The 20,786-nt window shown below is 37.6% G+C and overlaps 1 protein-coding gene across 9 annotated transcripts in view; it reads right to left on the bottom strand.

The window, feature by feature from the left end:
• Positions 1–20,786, bottom strand: part of HERC4 (HECT and RLD domain containing E3 ubiquitin protein ligase 4) — a 110,230-nt gene that overhangs the window by 65,836 nt on the left and 23,608 nt on the right. For 7 of the 9 annotated variants that reach the window (XM_059662569.1, XM_059662561.1, XM_059662564.1 and 4 more), the window contains 4 exons: positions 8,609–8,768; positions 5,126–5,215; positions 4,208–4,284; positions 321–542 (listed from right to left, as the gene is read on the bottom strand). In XM_059662569.1, the coding sequence (XP_059518552.1) occupies positions 321–542; positions 4,208–4,284; positions 5,126–5,215; positions 8,609–8,768 (549 nt within the window). The remainder of the gene's footprint in view (positions 1–320; positions 543–4,207; positions 4,285–5,125; positions 5,216–8,608; positions 8,769–20,786) is intronic. The other 2 variants (XM_059662565.1, XM_059662566.1) reach the window with 1 other exon arrangement.

Here is a 20,786-nt window from a genome sequence, read left to right as displayed (position 1 = left end):
CAAAGATTAATGCTTTGTTACTTTTCAAAATAATTGTATTGCTTCTTTTCACCAATGTTGGCCTATAATGTGGCTACCAATTTGAAGTAATGTTTTTCAATCCTCTTTTAATGAACATCCAAAAGCAAATAATTTTTGTGCAGTTATAATTTCTATAGTTTATGATAAAATGTTATTTTTTTGGCCTCCCACCATCCCCTAAATTATCATCAAATGAAATTTTAAAATTTCAGTACATTTCTCTTTGACACTAAGAATCATTGATCCATTTCAAAAGATCATCTCTTCTTAAAAGCAAATTTATAGGAATGAGAACCTACCATTTTCATCATTAAGACCTAATTGACCAAATTTGTTGCGTCCCCATCCAAAGATAGCTCCAGAAAGGGTGAGTACAAAACTATGGGCTCCTCCTGCTGCAACTTGCATGAAAGGGATTCCAATCAAAGACTTAATCAGTTGTGGTGAAGCTTGCTTTTTACAGTCAGTGCCTAAACCCAATTGGCCATATTTATTCTGTCCCCAAGAGAAAACTTCACTTGCTGTAAAACAAAAATCACAAAATTAACGATTTGTCTCACACAAACTTTCATTTGAAGATCATAAGTTATTTTGAGATATTCTTCCCCTTATTAGATGGAAACACATATTCCTCTTAAGTTTATTTCTTATATGAACACATAATATTACTTAGAAGAACATTCTATATTTAGTATACTTTAAGTTGACTTACTTTAGTGATGAATGGTAAGTCAAGTAACTTTATTCTCCTCAGGAAAGGACCATCTCTTTTTAATATTCCTCAGGTTTTACGTTTATTCTATGATTTCTCCCAAGAGGCACTCATCCAAGCTCAAGGTTTCAGCTATCAATAATATGCTAGTAGCATTTGTCAAATAGATCCACTCCCCACCATCTCAACTGGTTCCTATAATAGTTCGGTCTGCTTGTCACTTTTGTTCCCACACTGCCACCCTCTTTTGCAACTTTAAACATATTTTTTATTTATTTTTATTAAATAAATGAAACTAATACATTAAACTAATAACTAATTCACTAACAACTGATTTTTAAAAATTCATACTATAAAATAGTACGCGCTTAAAGTAAGTCTTTCTCTAAAATTAGACCTTTGGTTACTCTCCCAAGAAATAACTACTCTTTACCAATTACTGATAAGTACTTCCAGAAATAATCTATGCATATACTAGCAGGCATTTGTACATATACATAGAAATATAAAAATGCAGATTTGATATTGTTGCTCACCTGAAAAATGCCGATTTTTTGCACTTACTGTTCCTTTCGCCTAAATTTCCCCTTCATCTTTGTCTAATTCATTTCCACTCTCCCCCAGCAGGAAGCTCTCTCTGATTTCAGATTAAGTTCAGTCCCTCACAGTGGTTCTCAACCTTCTGGCCCTTTAAATACAGTCCCTCATGTTGTGACCCAACCATAACATTATTTTCGTTGCTACTTCATAATCGTAATGTTGCTACTGTTATGAGTCGTAATGTAAATATCTGATATGCAGGATGGTCTTAGGTGACCCCTGTGAAAGGGTCGTTCGACCACCCAAGGGGTCGCAACCCACAGGTTGAGAACCACTGCTCTATTACATGTTCTAAATATCCTAAAGATTTTTTCTTTACAGTCTTTTTTCATAGTATGTAATCACAGTGTTATTTGTGCGACTGTATCCTAAGGGCTAGAAGTGTACTGCTTATCACTGAATGTTGCACACTCTAGCAGCAGCTCTCAACCTGTGGGTCGCGAACAATGAAAATACATCCTGCACATCAGATATTTACATTACGATTCATAACAGTAGCAAAATTACAGTTATGAAGTAGCAATGAAAATAATTTTATGGTTGGGGGTCACCACAACATGAGAAACTGTATTAAAGGGTCGCGGCATTAGGAAGGTTGAGAACCAATGCTAGAGTGTCTAGTTCATACTAAGTGGTCAAAAGGAAAGACAGAAAGAAAATGAGAGAGAGAAAGATTCACTCAGTAAATAAGACACTGTACTAAGATTAAACCTGAACAAGGCAAAAGATTACCTACCTATGAGTCAAAATAGAAAAATGCCCTCAACAGTAAAACCTCTGGTTTTAAATTTATTATGGATCTACCTACCAAAATATTAAGAGAGAAGTTGACAAAGTAACAATAAAGAATATAGGGATGCCAGTTTCCCAACTACTTATAAAAGTCTAAATTCCTTACTCTGGGATTTAAGGCCCTTTGTAACAGATTTGTTTTTACTTCAGTTTCAACTAAAGTATGAGCATGTCTCCCATGCTCTCACAATACCCACATAAAACTACATGTCGCCAAAACCGGTTTGGCTCAGTGGATAGAGCGTCGGCCTGCGGACTGAGAGGTCCCAGGTTCGATTCTGGTCAAGGGCATGTACCTGGGTTGCGGGCACATCCCCAGTAGGGGGTGTGCAGGAGGCGGCTGATCGATGTTTCTCTCCCATCGATGTTTCTAACTCTCTATCTCTCTCCCTTCCTCTCTGTAAAAAATCAATAAAATATATTTTTAAAAAAAACAACTACGTCAATACTCAAATAAACAAAATAGTTCCCTGATTTTATGCCTTTACTAATACTATCATCTTAGCCAATCCTCAACATTTCCCCTAGCTGTTTCTAACCATTTCTCCAATTCTGAATAAATTCTTCTCATCTTTCAAGACTTGCATCAAATACATATCCCCTCATTATTGCTACTAATTCTACTGACTGGAACTAACTACACTTTTTCTTCATTCCTCTTGCATTTTACTTTTACCTTGTTCAAAGTAGCATCTATATATATAAAAGCCTAAGTGACCATCCGACCAGTAGCTATGATGTGCACTGACCACCAGGGAGCAGATGCTCAATGCAGGAGCTACCGAGCTGCGGTGACTTGGCAGCTGTGGTTCTCGGGTGATGCATTAGGAACCAGAGAGGAGGGAGCCTGATTTTGGGGTGCATCACCGGAGAACCACCCTCCTGCAATCCAGGACCCCTCAGGGGATGTTGGAGAGCTGGTTTTGGCCCGATCCCCGCAGGCCAGGCCGAGGGACCCCACCGGTGCACAAATCCATTCACCGGACCTCTAGAGTGAGTGTGTGTGTGTGTGTGTGTGTGTGTGCGCGCATGTGCGCGCACGCACACACACACATATTTTCCCTTAATTTATAGCTATTTATTTGTATATCTATCTCTTCCACTAGATGGTATGTTCCTTAAAACTTATCTTAAGATATGTCTCTTAACATACTGCAGACCAGTAGTTTTATTGCTAGCTTTATCCACTGGCCAGATAAGTTTCTACTGAACGAGTACAAAAAACGTTTTACATAAATGTTAAAGGCATGCTTTAAAATTAAATACCCATTGCATTTTGAAGTTATTTATTACATGTTCTTACAAGTTAATATCTTTTTAAAGTATGATACTTTGTAAAACATTGTGTAATATGAAGCGAGAATTCTTGTGATCCGTCTGCAATGTGTTAACTTATCTATATTTTCCTACAGCTCTAACGTCGTGCTTCGTTCATAGTAGGCCTCACCAGACATTTAATAAATTAAAATAATAATATGAAAAAATTAAACTAATAAGAAAGGAAATCAAACAAAGCTAATAGGAATCTTGGCCTCTGTTTTTATTTATAAAAAGTTTATGTGTGAAATCAAATGAGATTAGGCAAGTTATAACTTTCCCCAGCTATGAAGGAATAGCATTTAACAAGCTAAAGAAACAATTAGACACAAAAATAAATGTCATTCATGGCTATACACTAGCAATATATAATCTAACAGTGACACCATACAACAACAAAAAATATCAAATACCTATGGAAAAGTCTAATAAAACGAGCCCTAAGTCTTCTCCATAGAAAACAAAAAAATACTACTGAGAAAAATTAAAAGATTAAAGTAATGGAGTGATACAGCATGTTCAGGAACTAAAAGACATTGTGTAAAGACGTTCCTCAAATTGATTTATAGAGACAATGCAATCCCAATCAAAATCCCAATAGTTTGTGCGTCTGTGAAAACTGTCAAGCTAATTCTAAAATGTTTATGGAAAAGAATCAAGAATCAGGGCAATTTTAAGAAAGAACAAAGTTGGAGGACTTTCTGCTCAATTAAAGTATCAAGTAATAAAACTGAAAAAGGAAAATAAAATAAAAACAATGCTTACCTTTAGAAAGTGCAAGTGAATGATAATAACCACAAGCAACTTGTACTATCTGGATATCTGATAAACATTTAATATTTCTAGAAAAGAAGAAGAGAGATCAGGATCAGTTAATTCCATTTATTAAATTGATCCTAAATACTATTCATATATGCTATTTCTTGACCACCTACTATGCACAAGCTGTTTCCTACCAACCTAGCAGTTCATGTTATTTTTTATACATGCCCAATTTACCAAAAATTTATGCTAAAGTCAGTACACAAAATATAGACATAAAGGAAATTAAAAGTGTGATGAGAAAATACTTCGAAAGGACATTTAGCAAACTATGTGCATACCTCAAATATCCCTCAGAGTGCTTTTATAATTTCTTATATCATCAAAATTTAAAAAAAATTTTAAAAAACTTATCACATAAAACTTGTAATATATTTGTAAAACAAATGTACATGATCTAATTTGTCTAAAATAGATGTCTGGCCTAGTTTAATATATGTTCTCTTCTATCAGGTTAAGAACAAATAACATTCCTATTATGTGAATTACTACCAATTCACAAATTATGAAATCAATTCCTTTTGGCCCCTTTGCTTTGCATCTAAATCAGTGACATTCAACTTAATTCCTTACCAGGAAAATTTAATCAATACACACTTATTATCACTGACATGTTCAGTCATATTTCTGCTGTCCTGCGTTTTTTCCTTATATTTTTATAGTTTCTTTTTTTCTCCCATTTCTGATTTTTCCTTAACTGCAATTTGATTTCTCAAACAATACAAAAATCAAGTAACTGCATCAAACATCCCAGGTTTTTCTTAAGCAGTTCCCTTTACCTGATCATTCTATTATTTTTACTGAATGAATGTTTTAAAGAAAAAAAGTGGGAAGGAAACATATGTTCTTATTTCCCTTTACCTGATACTGCCACCTGACCTGATTCGACCAAATGAAAGTCCGGAGCAAGCTCTGACCAGAGAGTCGATACACATGATTTTCGGGAGGCAGCTTCAGCAAATCAAATTTTGAGCAGGAGAAAGATGAGTTACTCTAATCCCATATTATTATATTAAGAATATTTGTATTTAGTGGATTTATGTCTTAAATATAAAGCCTGAAAGTTACGTTGTTATAATTTAGCAGAATCCAACAAGTTAGAAGGATCTAATGTACCCTCAGATTTTAAAAAGGTAGCAAAATGCTCATTTTTCTTCAATTACCAAAATCAAACATTGGCAATGCAAAAACAGAAATTAATCAAGTCCAATTTGCAAACCAAGTAAAACACATCAAAACTACATTCTTATAGTACCCTGTGTCTTTTCCTTTGCAGCATTTATCACTATTAATTACTGACATACTTATTCATTTATTACCAGTGTACTGTTAAACAATAAACTCTCTGAAGGCAGATTATGTGTCTTATACCCACACAATCCCTGGCATCTACCCCAGTGCCTTACAAAAAGTATGTAATGAATACACTGTTAAAGAGTAAGTTTATAAAGTCTTCGAGACTTTAGTATTAAAACTATTTTAACATATATTTAAACCTGAGTGGAATTAAGAAAATGAATTCTGACCAAGCTGTTGGATTTGTACAGTCCAAAAACAGCTGTTCTCACAAGGATCATATCACACCTATGTCTGATAAATAGAACTTTAAAAAATAAGCTACAAATTTACTACAATTATTTTTCTAAAGTTTGCATGGCAAAGTATGTATTTCAAGTTACATTAAACTAAAAATAGTAAAATCAGGCTTAACTTTTTAAAAATAAAAGTATAACTTATATTCTACATAAAAAGAAATAACTAGCCAAAAATTCAGGTCTACAGAGACCACTGATATCGATAATTTCAGTCTTTTTCAAGAATGGATTATTTCAAAACATAACAAAATTAGAAGTAGAAAAAGATTATCAAAGTAGTAAGAATTTCCAATTTCCAATTATTAGTTTTACATTCTTTAATTTTAAAGTATCATTTAATTTACGTACTCATCTTTTAGCATAAACATGGATTTTGTTCTCAAGAAAGTACAGTCTAATGTGAATCCTCACATTTCTGATCACTGTTATGAAAATCATAAACAGTAATTTTAAAAAATCTATTAGTATATGCGTTTCCTCCTGTCTTCGATACATTTTATTCAAAATGTATGTGAAATTTACAAAGCTGGCTGATGTCTCTAAGAATCTAGAAAAAGCCTTGCATCTAAAAAGTGATATGGTACTGAAACTTAAAGAGAAAAATTATTGGCAGTCTTTCATAAAAGTATATTTTTACTGAAATATTAAATTGACCTTTAAAACTTGGAAATATCAGTAAAAACAATGTTTATGTCACAATAAACCAGACAGACCAGTCTACAAAAAAACGGATGAGCTTGAACAGGAAAAATGACAACACAGCTTAATGTTAATATAGCTATTTAACAAATATAAAAACCAGTTATCTTTCTTTCCCATTTACTAATCATCTACAGCAGTGGTTCTCAACCTTCCTAATGCCGCAACCCTTTAATACAGTTCCTCATGCTATGGTGACCCCCAACCATAAAATTATTTTTGTTGCTACTTCATAACTATAATTTTGCTACTGTTATGAATCATAATGTAAATATCTGATATGCAGGATGTATTTTCATTGTTACAAATTGAACATAATTAAAGCATAGTGATTAATCACAAAAACAATATGTAATTATATATGTGTTTTCCGATGGTCTTAGGCGAACCCTGTGAAAGAGTCATTCGACCCCCAAAGGGGTCGCGACCCACAGGTTGAGAACCGCTATTCTACAGATTACTGACTGAAATCTCATATACCAGGAGTGAATTGAAACAAAAATGTAAGTAGTGAGAATTAAGACACCAGTGGAGTAAAAATGAGGGAAAACTAGAAAGCTCTGCCATGAATCATGGTTGAGAATATTAACCTAGAAAATCTAACATGTACATCTCTTTTCAATCCTAAAACCACAAAATTTTTTAAATCTTAAATTAAAAACCCCATTCTACAACAATTACTTTTGGGAGAAAATAAAAACAGAGAATATGACAAACATGAGGTCACTATGTTTCTATGAATGCTTTGTATTACCTAGTCAAAGACCACTGGTTGCAAAATACCATTTTCTGAAAGAAATCAAATTTGAAATGACTAAAAGAATTTAATTTACTTAGTTTAAAAAAAAAAAAAGGTTTTTTTCCCCAACAGAACCATCATTAAGAGACATTAAAAGCATAATGGGAATACTTATTTGTTTCAACGCCCCAAGTATTTAATTAATTGTTATCGCAAAAGAAACAAGGGGGAAGAAATTTGTTGAGGTCTGTGAAATTTAATTACAGGTTCAATAAAAAAAAAATAGGTGATTGTGATGTATCTCAACAGTTTATTACTACAACAAATATAAAATGTCAGAACAAAGATAAAAAAACTTTTAATATGTTACAACACAGGGAAGGTTACAGGCTTATTAAAGGAGCTACCTTTCCCTAATTTAAAAAGATCAACAACAAAAAACTCATTTCTAACAATGATGAGAGTTCCTGTTCTGATATATATTAGTAGTTCTTGTGCTCCATTTTCTTATCCAAGTATTACTTCATATCTCTTAAACCAAAATCAACATCAATTTTAAATTAAATACAAAATATCTAAATGTGTGCTTAAAAAGTGCTACCTAAAATTAGCTTAATTCCTTGGTTCCCTGGAGATTTCTCTTTTGTCCCTATAACTATTAGGAAGAAAGAGCAAGAATTTAAGGAGGCAAAAAAACTGTATAATTTTAAAAACTAAGCATGACTTCATGTATTATTTATTTATCTAAAATAAATTAGATGTTTTTATTTAAATCTTTATATTTTTACCTAGATATGTTCTTACAATTTTTAACATTAAAACAATGATTATGCCTTATGTAAATCTTTAAGGCTACAACATTGATGAAGCATTATTTATTTTTCATTTTAAAATAATTCTATGATGACTTTAATGGTTAACATAAATTAAATTATGGTCACTGCTATATAAAAAAGTGGAAAGTAGCTGAATTATTTTTACACTAAGCATGTGGAACTTTTTTGTATGTGGAACTTTTGTACTGAATGGAAACAATAAACACTAAAAAAACAAGATAGAGAAACATGCAACCAATCAATATCTACTATGTCAATAGCTGAGCTAGTCAAGATATGTGGGGGAAAACAAAAGTATATAAAAAACGGGGCACTCCACCCAAATTAAAGGTAAGAACCTAACTAGTAAACTTCAGAATACAAAGGGGAGATATAATAGGTGTCAACTTTTACATGCCCAAAGTATACAGGAAAATTTAATAATAAATTTATGATAAAAGATTATTAAAGACCTCTTTTTGGTCACCTTTGTTACCTGGGTACTCTGATACATTCCTCTGATCCTAGCAGGCCAAGTTGTCCATCAGAATCGAGACCCCAAGCATACACCTGGCCCTTGTCATTTAGTGCTAATGTATGAGCTTCTCCACATGAAACAGCTATAATATTTTGGGCATCCAGGGCAACAACCTGCTCTACAGAAATCAAGGAGAAAAACATATTCTAGTTTAGAACTACCAATGGAAATAAAACACAATCTTCATCTTGCATAAAAAACCTAAGGAAATGCTGAAATACAGACTAAGTATAACTTTAGTTATTCTGAAAAATCTAGCAAATATGTTCCATACAAAGTTTTCATTGTGGAATATACATATATATATATATATATCATAGTGCATGATTGACTCAGAATATAGGGTGTTGCAAAAAAATGTATACACACATTTTGAATAACTATATAGGCAGTGTTTATTAAAATACATTTCATTTTCAAAATTGAGCTACCAGCTGCTAAAGTGTGTACATATTTTGGGGGGACACCCTGTATTAAGTGACTTGAACATTTGGGGAAATGTTAAGGGTTTATAAAGATTCTCTCAGAAAGTGATCTTCATTCAAAGCCATTACCAATATAAGAGAGTCCAGCTGAAAAGGGAATCACTTAAATAACCTGGGCTGTTGTTTTTTTTTTTTAGTAATAAAATAATTGACACATACATTACCATATAGATACCACTATGGTGTGATTCTGAATTTAATGAAATAATCTGAATTGGCAATTTCTGATAGGAAACAAATTTTTTACAGAACTCATAAATGAAGCATCTACTGGTTATGCTGAGGAGACAATTGAAAGGCAATGTGACCACAACAAACGGGTTTCAGTTTATCGACTGCCATTTTAACATCAAAGACATAAAAACTCCATATGTGGTTAAAATGTGCTCAAGTTTTAAACTAAGAATTAATTCTAAATACTGGCCCTTCATAAGACTATCAGTAACCACTGACAAATCAGTCAAGAAAGTGAAATTGTTCCCTTAGTCCTAAAATGTGCAATGTCTTATCAGTTTACTAGTACCACAAGTTTTTGTTTTGTTAATCCTCAATCGAGGATATTTTTTCCATTTATTTTTAGAGACTGGAAGAGAGGGAAAGGAGAAAAAGAAACACATAGATTGGTTGCACCCCCCTCCACTACCCCTGCTCCCCCGCCTGCCCACAACCAGGGCCTGGGAAGAACCTGCAACCCAGTTATGTGCCCTTGACTGGGAATCGAACCCTCTACCCTTAGACGCGAAGGGCGATGCTCTATCCATTGACACACAGGCCAGGGTCCACCACGAATTATTTTATGATGCCACTTAAAATTAATTCTTTTAGCTTAATAAGAAAGCTATAAATTTGTCTTTAATAAACTGGAAGCCTCGCGTTGAAGTAGTTAAAATGAATCAAACAGGGTTTCTTCAGAAGCATATTTTAGCTCTTTATACAAATACAACTGTTCAATAATGAAACAGATCACATCAAGGAGGTTTAAATCCCTATGTATAGGGAAATTAAATTTGTATCTGAATTACTATCCTGTATTTTGGGGTGGGAGGTTAGCCCTAAATAGTCTCTAGGAATCTGTACACCTCTAACAGTATTTTAAGTACTTACCTTAAAGTACTATGAGTTACTAACAAGAAGCTGTGAACAGTATGTGGCAGTTCATTATACTAATCTCTCACTCTTTGTATGCACGTTTTCATAAAATTATATTGCAGAAACATACAAAAAAGGAAAACAAGATATAACATATTGTCCCCCCCAAAAATTAAGAAAACAAACTTAGAAGTATGGCATTAGTTGTTTACATCAAAACATTCCCATAAGTTTTAATTATGATGAAAGAAAGAAAACACACAAGAGATCTCTACTCTCTCACAGAGGCCCCAGAAATAAGTCAATGTTTCTCCAAAACAATCTTCAAGGGTAACTAGTGAAAAGCAGAAAATGTTAGGATGACAAGAGGAATGAATGACTGGTTGGTTAAACAATAATAAACAAAGAATACCTAAATTAGAGAGCAATGGCTATAAAATCAAAGGCACTTAAAATCCAAGAAACAATCATTCATACTAAACAGTAATAGCATATAATACTTCTTTTGCTCCAAACTCTAGACACACAAAGACAAATAAAACAAGAATTCTAGCTCTAAAAGAGTTTACAATGTATAGAATAACAAGTGGGATAAGGGATTGTGATTAAGTGCTAAGATAAAAGATATACAAAAGGGACATGGGAATTATTAAAGTCTTGAAAGATACCAGGAAGAATTTTGGAAGACACTTAAAGTCCTGAGTTAAGGAAAGAGGAAGAGATTCCATGTACCCATTTGAGAAAACTCAATTTATTATATAGCAAAACAAACTAAAAGCAGTAAAAAGACTGATAACATAAACGGGGAAATAATATGTTCACTTAGAATTCATAGAGCCAGACAATTTTTAAAAATGTATTCTTACTGAGTTCAGAGAGGAAGGAAGAGGGAAAGAGAGAAACATCAACGATGAGAGAGAATCATCCATCTGCCTCCTGCACACCCTCTACTAGGGATTGGCAGCCCAGGCATATGCCCCAACCGTACCTTCCTGGTTTATAAGTTGACGCTCAAACACTGAGCCACACCAGCAAGGCAAGACACACACTTTTAATTTATGTACTTTTCTATGTGGTTTTTAACCTTTTATTATAAACGTTTACATTTATCAAGAGAATGAGAAAACAAGCACAGACTGAAAAAAATTTTGCAAAAGACATCTAATAAAGGACTATTATCCAAAATACAAGAAAAAACTCTAAAACTCAATAAGAAAATGAACCCAATTAAAAAACAGTCCAAAATCTGACCAGACACCCCACCAAAAAAGAAGTAGATGGCAAGTTAAACATATGAAAGGATGGTCTAGATCATAAGTCATCAGGGAATTTGTAAATTAAAATGAGATACCACTAAACACCTATAAAAATGGCCAAAATTCAAAATGCTGACACCACCAAATGCTAGCAAGGATATAGAGCTATAGATCTCTCATTGCTGGTGGGCATGCAAATGGTACTGCCACTTTGGAAGAACAGTTTGGCAGTTTCTTACAAAACTAAACACATACTTATCATAATGATCCAGCAACTGTGCTCCTTGGTATTTACCCAAAGGAGTTGAAAACTTATGTCCACACAAAAACCTTCCCATGGGTATTTATAGCATCTTTATTCATAATTGTCAAAACTTGGAAGCAACCAAAACGTCCTTCAGTACATGAATGGATAAACTGGTACATCGAGATGATAGGATATTATTCAGCACTAAAAAGAAATGAGTTGTTATCAAGCCATGAAAAGACATGGAGTAAACTTAAATGTGTATTTTCTAAGTGAAAGAAACTAATCTGAAAAGGCTACATACTGTATTACTCCAACTATATGACATTCTGGAAAAGGCAAAATTTTGGAGACAGTAAAAAGACCTAATCTGTTGGGGAAAAGGGCACTCATACACTGATAGTGGGAGTTTGATAGTGGGAGTAAAAGATAGAACAACCTTGATGGGAGAGGAAGGTGGCAATAACTAACAAAATATTTTTATTTTCTTTTTGAACCTAGCAATTCCATCTCCAGGAAATTATCCTACAGATACACCTAAGTGCTGAAGGGTAGCAGTGTATGCCACCCCAAAATATGCCACTTTGGCATAAGGATTATTTTCAGCTGAAGGCCACTAAGAATACAATAAAAGCTCTCTGTTCTGGTATTTGCCTAAAAGCAGGAACATAGACTTGTAAATGTGTCCCCTTTCCCTCTCTACCAGGAAGGGCAGAAGTTAATCACCAGAGACAACTCTGGACCCTTAGAGATGGCACCAGCAAAAGCTACATAAATTTTACTAACTAGCCGGTATTAGTTACCTTCCCACAATTTGCCACCCCAGAAATTCAAAGTTCTTTCTATTTTGTTACTTATCTAAACATTTATTGTTCTCTTTTTAAGATGCTATATACGCCCACCTTCTAACACCCCTACTCACTCATTACTGAGTGCTCCCCTGTGTAAGTGCAAAGCATGTGTTAATAAACTTGTTTTTTTTCTCTTGTTTCTCTTGTTAATCTTTTGTCTAGATAGGCCCAGCTGGAGAACCTAAAAGGACAGGTTATAAATATGTGTGTGAGAGAATGTGTGTATTTATGTGTATTTGCAGCACTGTGTATAATAACAAAAGACTAGAAATATTCTAAATATCCACTAAAAAACGATTTAATGTACACACTGGAATACTATGCTCTACGAAAAAATAGTGAATTTTTACATGGTGATATGGAAAGATCTCAAGGGCATTATTAGTGAAGCAGAAAAAAATCAAGATGTGGGATAGTGTACATGATTTGCTATTTTTTTTCTTAAGGAAGAATAACAATATATACTCATATTTGCCTACATCTACATAAAGAAACTTTAGATATACTAAAACTAATAAACATAGTTACCCGTAGGAGGTGTGAGTAGAGGGGGAAACAGGGTAGTTAAATAATAAGAGCAAACTTCATAATGTGTACTTATATTACACTTTGATTTGTGAACCATGTGAATATATTGTCTATTCAAAATAAAAATTAAATAGATTGTTACAAAATAGTTAAAGAAATATATAAAACAGATGTTTTCCCTTTTTAAAACTAACCTAAGCTCTTTTTTTCTACATAGTAATAACTCAAGATAAATAATTTTGGTACTTTTAGTCCCATCAAAGTATTGAGATACCTATTTTGAGACAGTATAACTATTTCAGAAATATATTATTTAAAAAATATTACTCCCTATGACTTCCCATGAGATTGTAGGAGTCAGATTAAGAGCAACAGGATGTGTGACAAATCTGACTCCATTTTACAAGCCAATCCTCCCTCTTAATTGAACCTGGACTCAGGTGCCCTATTTCCCTCAAAATTAAAGGATGAACAAAAAAGGGGGAATTACAAGAGTGAAATGCTTGCTGTCTCCAATGACCTTCAGGCTAAATCTCCTGCTATAGATACGCGAATTACTAAAGAAATTCTGCTTGAGGCTTGAGCAACCCCTTCCTCAGGGAAGAGGTGGGGAAATATGCACAAAATAAGGACTCTAGAACCAGACTAAGAGGGTAGGCCAAGAACAAAGGGATTTTTAAATTTCGAGCTGTTCCTTGGATCTGCTTGTTGCCTACCTGTCTAAGCACACACCCTTTGCCTCACCCCTCCTTGACAATAAAGTATGCCTAAACTCCAGATTCTCTTAAGGTGGATTTGAGAATTAGTTCTCCCATCCTCTCTACCTAGGCCTTCTAGATCAATAAGCCTTTCCTTACTCAAAAAAAGGAAAGGAAAGAAACACTAACAAGTTATATGCCATGGGGATAATATTTAACAGAGGCTTTTCTACCACCAAATACATAAAACTGGTAACTTCTTTGTACAATTATTAAACATTACTATTTTTTCCAAATGTCTCATCAAAATGAATAGCTTTAATAATTTCCTCCTAGTATGCTAGAAAGTCAAATCAATGGTACATTGAGACATTTCACATCCAGGTCAAATTCTGGTTAAATGCTTGAAAACAATATGGCTTGAAAACAAAGTCAATGATAAGCAAGAAGGAAAAGGGAATTAATGAACCCAGAAAAAAAATCACTAGAAAGATTGCCTCAATGATGTCCTGTGTGAGAAAAAGAAAACAGAGTTCATATTAAACCCAACAGCTAATATTGTTTACTATTACCAGATAGTATGCTAACTCTATTAAGTTTTAATCACTGATCTACATTTGCCATTCAAAGTCAAGTAACACAGTTAAAAAAGGGAGGGATAAGTGAATATTAAATTCAATTTAGGATTGAGTATGGATATATAAGGAAGAGGACAGAAAAACTTGCCAAGCATGCCCATTAAAAAACAACTGAATCCTTAGATAAATAAGTGCTACAAGATGGAATTATGAGGATATGATGCTAAGATTGTTGGAAAAGTTTATTAATAGCACATAATTACAGCTGAGTGTAATTCAGAAATAAGGAATCTGTTTTTTAAAAAATATAGCCCTATCCGGTTTGGCTCAGTGGATAGAACGTCTGCCTGCAGACTGAAGTATCCCAGGTTTGATTCCAGCCAAGGGCACATGCTTGCAGACTCGATCCCCTGCAGGAGGCAGCCGATCAATGATTCTCTCTCATCACTGATGTTTCTCTCTCTCTCCCTCTCCCTTCCTCTGTGAAATCAATTTAAAAAAATATTTTAAAAATACAAATACTACAGATAAAAATATGTGGCAAAATTTTAACTGTTGGTCATTGTGCTACTCTTTCAACTTTATGCTTCAAAATGTTCATATAAAAATTTTGAGCCCTAACCGTTTTGGCTCAGTGGATAGAGTGTTGGCCTGTGGACTCAAGGGTCCCAGGTTCGATTCCAGTCAAAGGCATGTACCTTGGTTGGGGGCACATCCCCAATGGGGAGTGTGCAGGAGGCAGCTGATCAATGTTTCTAACTCTCTATCCCTCTCCCTTCCTCTCTGTAAAAAATCAATAAAATATATTCTTTTAAAAAAAGATTCTTTGTAAAAAAAAAAAAAAATTCTTTTTTTGAGAAAAATAACACTGCCAATATCAGTTCACAATATTCCTCTTCAAGGAAAAAAAAAAAAAAAAGGAAACATTTAGTTCTGGGAGGCACAAAAAGGCAAAGAAAACATTAAGTAAAGGACATTGCCTTGGGAAAGAAAAAATACATTATTCAGAGACAGGACCAGTAACAGAGAAGGAAAAAAAACTAGAGAAATGTAATACATACATATTCAAGTTGTAAATACTGATAGCAGATCAGTATTACCTCATCATTACTTCTGGTTCTTTTTACACTTTTACTGTTAAAATGCAGTATTTTTGAAAACTAATGGCACATCATTTTATTAAGGAGATAATACTCTTCTTTACTCCATAATGCAAATATTATTGTCTTTAGATTTATAAAAACCAATTAAAATGTTCAACCTAATGATGATTTTCATTTCTACTTCATCTATTTCCTCCGAATTACCTTTGTATGCACATCTGATTTCAGCATTTGTTCACTTACATGCTACATCAAATAAATTTTGCTGCACCAACATAAGAAAAAATACTGTTATACATCACTTTAGCCAATACAGGATAGGTCTAGCTCAGGGGTGGGCAAACTTTTTGACTCGAGGGCCACAATGGGTTCTTAAACTGGACCGGAGGGCCGGAACAAAAGCATGGATGGAGTGTTTGTGTGAACTAATATAAATTCAAAGTAAACATCCTATCTAATAAAAGAGAAAAATGGTAATTGGCGTACGACGATACCCATTTCATTGGCTAATCAGGGCTATATGCAAATTAACTGCGAACCAAGATTGGCAGTTAACTGCCAACAAGATGGCGGTTAATTTGCATATGTAGGCACAATGCAGGGAGGCGAAAGGGAAAGCAGGAAGAAGCCCCCTGCCACTGACAGTGATCGGAAAACCAGGGGGGAGCTAAGAGCTGGGGGGCAGGGCAAAGGCTGCCCTGGGGCTGCCTTTGCCCTGCCCCCCAGCCATGATCGGAGAATCAGGTGCCTTTTCTGCCCTGGCCAGTGATAGCAGGAAGTAGGGTTGGAGCCAGCGATGGGAGCTGGACACGGTCGAAGCTGGCAGTCCCGGGAGCTAGGGGTCACTGCCTGGGCCTAAAGCGGAGCCCACGATCGCGGGGCCGCTGCAGCTGCGGGTCCCCGCTGCCCGAGCCGGACGCCTCAGCCAGAGGCATTAGGCCTGGGCAGTGGCGGAGCCTGCAACGCGGGGAGCTGGGGGTCCCCTGCCCAGGCTTGACACCTCTGCCAGAGGCCTCAGGCCTGGTCAAGGGGCCGATCCGGTGATTGGTGATCGGAGGGTGATGAGGGTCAACTCCTCTGGCCGAGGCATCAGGCCTGGGTTTGGGGCGGAGCCGGGGATTGGGGGGATATGATGGTCCCCTTGCCCAGGCCTGAAGCCTGGGTCAGAGGCATCAGGCTTGGGCGGGGGGGTGGAGCCAGCGATCAGAGGGAGATGGGGGTCCCCTGCCCAGGCATGATTCCTGGGCCAGAGGCCTCAGGCCTGGGCGGGGGCCAGAGCCAATGATCAGGGGGGAGATGGGGGTCCCCTGTCCAAGCCTGACACCTCTGGCGGAGGCGTCAGGCCTGGACAAGGGGCTGATCAGGCGATCGGAGGGTGATGGGGGTCTACGCCTCTGGCCGAGGCATCAGGCCTGGGCTGGGGGCAGAACCAGTGATGGGGGGAAATGAGGGTCCCCTGCCCAGGCCTGACGCCGATCCTGCGATTGGAGGGTGATGGGGGTCAACGCCTGAGGGCTCCCAGTATGTGAGAGGGGGCAGGCTGGGCTGAGGGACACTCCCCTCACACACACACACACACACACACACACACACACACACACACAGTGCACGAATTTCGTGCACCGGGCCCCTAGTCATTACATAAAAGGGTACGGTCTTTTTTTTCAATAGTTTTATTCATTTCAAACTGGCAGGATCGGGCCGTAGTTTGCCCACGGCTGGTCTAGCTTCATGCAAAATGCTAAAAGATACAATCCTTCTTGTTAAATAACTAACTGGATAAGAACATCCTATTTCCTTTAGAACCTAAGAAATATATTCCTCAATTCTTGAGTTTGTGAAAATTCATGTGGAATTATCTCCAAACTCAATGATCAATTTCACCATCATCCATCAGTGGTACTATCCACATTCACTTTCTGACTTATCTAGTAATTGTGAAATAGCTTTCTTACGCCGAAACCGGTTTGGCTCAGTGGATAGAGCGTCGGCCTGCGGACTGAGGGGTCCCAGGTTCGATTCCAGTCCAGGGCATGTACCTGGGTTGCGGGCACGTCCCCAGTGGGAGATGTGCAGGAGGCAGCTGATCGATGTTTCTCTCTCATCGATGTTTCTGGCTCTCTATCTCTCTTCCTTCCTCTCTGTAAAGAATCAATAAAAAATATATTTTAAAAAAATAGCTTTCTTTCTCGGTCAATTTTCTTCTCTTTGCCATTAAAGACAGAAAATGAAAATTTCTGCATTCTCAACTGTGGTCAATGAAAGCTACAAAAAAGAAAAAGAAAAGCTACAAAGATGGTGACTACTGGGTTCTTTTATACCTTCTTAAAAGATGATGCAAAACTCTACAAAACATGAAGAAAACTGAGGGATGCTAAAGATTGATTTCACTACTGCACCACCTTCTAGGCAACTCCATCATTATTCTAGTTATAACTATAGTCATTTTATTTTAGTCTACTTGGGAATACAATCAATTGTGGTTGTTTGCAGTAATTTATGTTCTATGAAGTCACCATGAATACTTCATTAGCAAATAAATCACTGCCCCTACGGAATATTCAGGGTTAGGTTCCTATAAGCTCTGATCACATTTTTGGCAACTGACCAATAGTAATCTTTTATGTGTGTTTCTGTTTGAAGGCATCTTGATATATATTGTTGATTCATTAACATTGAATTCACAGCCAACAGCACTGTAATTCATGCCTCAGTGTATTTCCTTGTAAGGCGTATCACAGACTTCTTGGGCTTAGGAACCCTACATAGCACTTCAGCACTATGCACTATGCTTAGGGATCATTTTAAACTGTAAAATCACCACAACAAAAAGTATAAAAATGCACCCTAGCTGGTTTGGCTCAGTGGATAGAGCATTGGTAGGCCTGTGGACTGAAGGGTCCCGGGTTCAAGTCCAGTAAAGGGCACATGCCTGGATTCCGGGCTCGATCCCCAATAGGGGGCATACAGGAGTCAGCCTATCAATGATTCTCCCTCATCACTGATGTTTCAATCTGTTTCTTCCCCTCTGAAATCAATAAAACTATATTTTTTAAAAAGTACAAAAATGTGAAAAATGAGGCACTAAATATACTGCGAAAAGGACAGTTGTTTACAGTATTGATAAGGGAAAAGGGTAGAATAAAAAAAAAATTTATTTCTCTTTCCTTTCCTTTCCCATACTTTTACTAACAGATGTGTAATTGATTAATCAACTGTATATATTTAACCTTATGTTCTGGCTAAGGTTTTGTTACAGTTCTCAGTTGACCAGGCAAGAACAAAAAGATTTTTAACCCAACCATTTGAGAAAAAATATAAACATTATCATGTCATTCTATATCCTGTCATCCACAGATGTTAAATTCTTATGTGGTGTTATTGTGTTCCCAAAGGGTTAAGAAATGGCAAAAAATATTTACACTAAATTGGCAAAAAAACAAACACACTTCTCTAAAAAAATCTTTAAAATATAAGCCAAAAAAAGCTTTTTAAAGAGCAAGCTGCAATAGGCTTTACAATTCTAAACATGCATGCCCTTTGACCCAGAATCTTTCCTTTTAAGAACTCATTATACATTGTAAAATAATGTTTATTGAATCTATTTGTAATTGGGAAAAAACAACAGGAAATAACCCGATTTCCAGTAATAAGTAGGTAAGTTATGGAATATCCATGTAATAAAAATTGATGTTTCTATTAAAAAGAATGTCTATATATTAAGACAAATGTCCTATCCTATCTAATAAAAGAGAAACATGGTAATTGGCGTACGACCGCTACCCTTCCCATTGGCTAATCAGGGCGATATGCAAATTAACTGTCAGCCAAGATGGCGGCCGGCAGCCAGGCAGCTTGAAACTAACATGAGGCTTGCTTGCTTCAGTGACGGAGGAAACCAACGTTCCCCGCCTGCCTTGCAGGCCTCTGTGCCTGCAGTTTGAAACATTTTAACAAATATAGAAGCTAAAAAAAAAACCCAGAAACCAGCTTTCACCGAGCTGGGATCTCAGAGCTGGAGTTATACATTGTTTTGAACCAAAACAAACCAGATACCTGCTTTCAGCAGCCGAGGCCTAAGAGCTGGAGCCTCAGAGCTAAAGCTGGCCCAGAATTTTAAAAAAAGAAAGAAAAAAAGGAGCGGTTGGGAGCTTCCGTCACCCACCAGCCTAAAAACAGCCCTCAGCCCCTCACCCAGACTGGCCAGGCACCACAGTGGGGACCCTCACCCTAAGGGTGTGTGACCAGCTGCAAACAGCCCTCAGCCCCTCACCCAGACTGGCCAGGCACCCCAGTGGGGACCCCCACCTTGAAGGGGGTGTGACCAGCTGCCAACAGCCATCATCCCCTCACCCAGGCTGGCCAGGCACCCCAGTGGGGACCCCACCCTGATCCAGGACACCCTTCAGGGCAAACCAGCCAGCCCCACCCATGCACCAGGCCTCTACCCTATATAGTAAAAGGGTAATATGCCTCCCAGCACCAGGATCAGCGGAGCCGAGAGGCCTCCCAGCACTGGGATCAGCGTAACAGGGGGCAGCGCCCAAACTCCCTGATCGCCCTGCAGCTGTGACAGGGGGCGGGGCCACAACCTCCCTATCCGCCCTGCTCTGTTTGTGACAGGGGAAGGCGCCCCAACCTCCTGATCAGCCCTGCTCTGTGCCTGATACGGGGGAGCTCCCCAACCTCTGATCGCCCTGCGGCTCTGTGTGTGACAGGGTGCGGCGCCCCAACCCGCCCCCACCCCCCACGGGCCGTGCTGTGTGTGTGACAGGGTAGAGCCATAACCTTCCCATCGGCCCTGCCCTGAGTGTGAGAGTGGCGGCGCCCTAACCCCCCAATTGGCCCTGCTCTGTGGGTGATAGAGGGCAGCGCCACAACTCCCCCCCCCACGGGCCCTGCTCTGTGTGTGATGGGGTAGAGCAATAACCTCCCCATCGGCCCTGCCCTGAGTGTGACAGTGGCGGCGTCCCAACCCCCTGATCTGCCCTGCCCTGAGTGTGAGAGGGGGCGGTGCCCCAACTCCCCTATTGGCCCTACTCTGTGAGTGACAGGAGGGAGCTCCTCAACCCCCTGATGGGCCCTGCTCTGTGTGTGACAGGGGGGAGCTCCCCAACCCCCTTATCGACCCTGCTCTGTGTGTGACAGGGGCAGCGCCCCAACCCCTGGATTGGCCCTGCTCTGTGCGTGACAGGGTGGCGCCGCAACCTCGCCATCGACCCGGACTTGAGTGTGACAGGGGGCGGTGCCCCAACCCCCCAATCGGCCCTACCCTGAGCGTGACTGGGGGTGGCATCGCAA

The sequence above is a fragment of the Myotis daubentonii genome, chromosome 13, assembly GCF_963259705.1.
Source record: "Myotis daubentonii chromosome 13, mMyoDau2.1, whole genome shotgun sequence".
Lineage (NCBI taxonomy): Eukaryota > Metazoa > Chordata > Mammalia > Chiroptera > Vespertilionidae > Myotis > Myotis daubentonii.
Note: the sequence above shows the minus strand (reverse complement) of the source record. Positions and strands in the feature narration are given on the sequence as shown.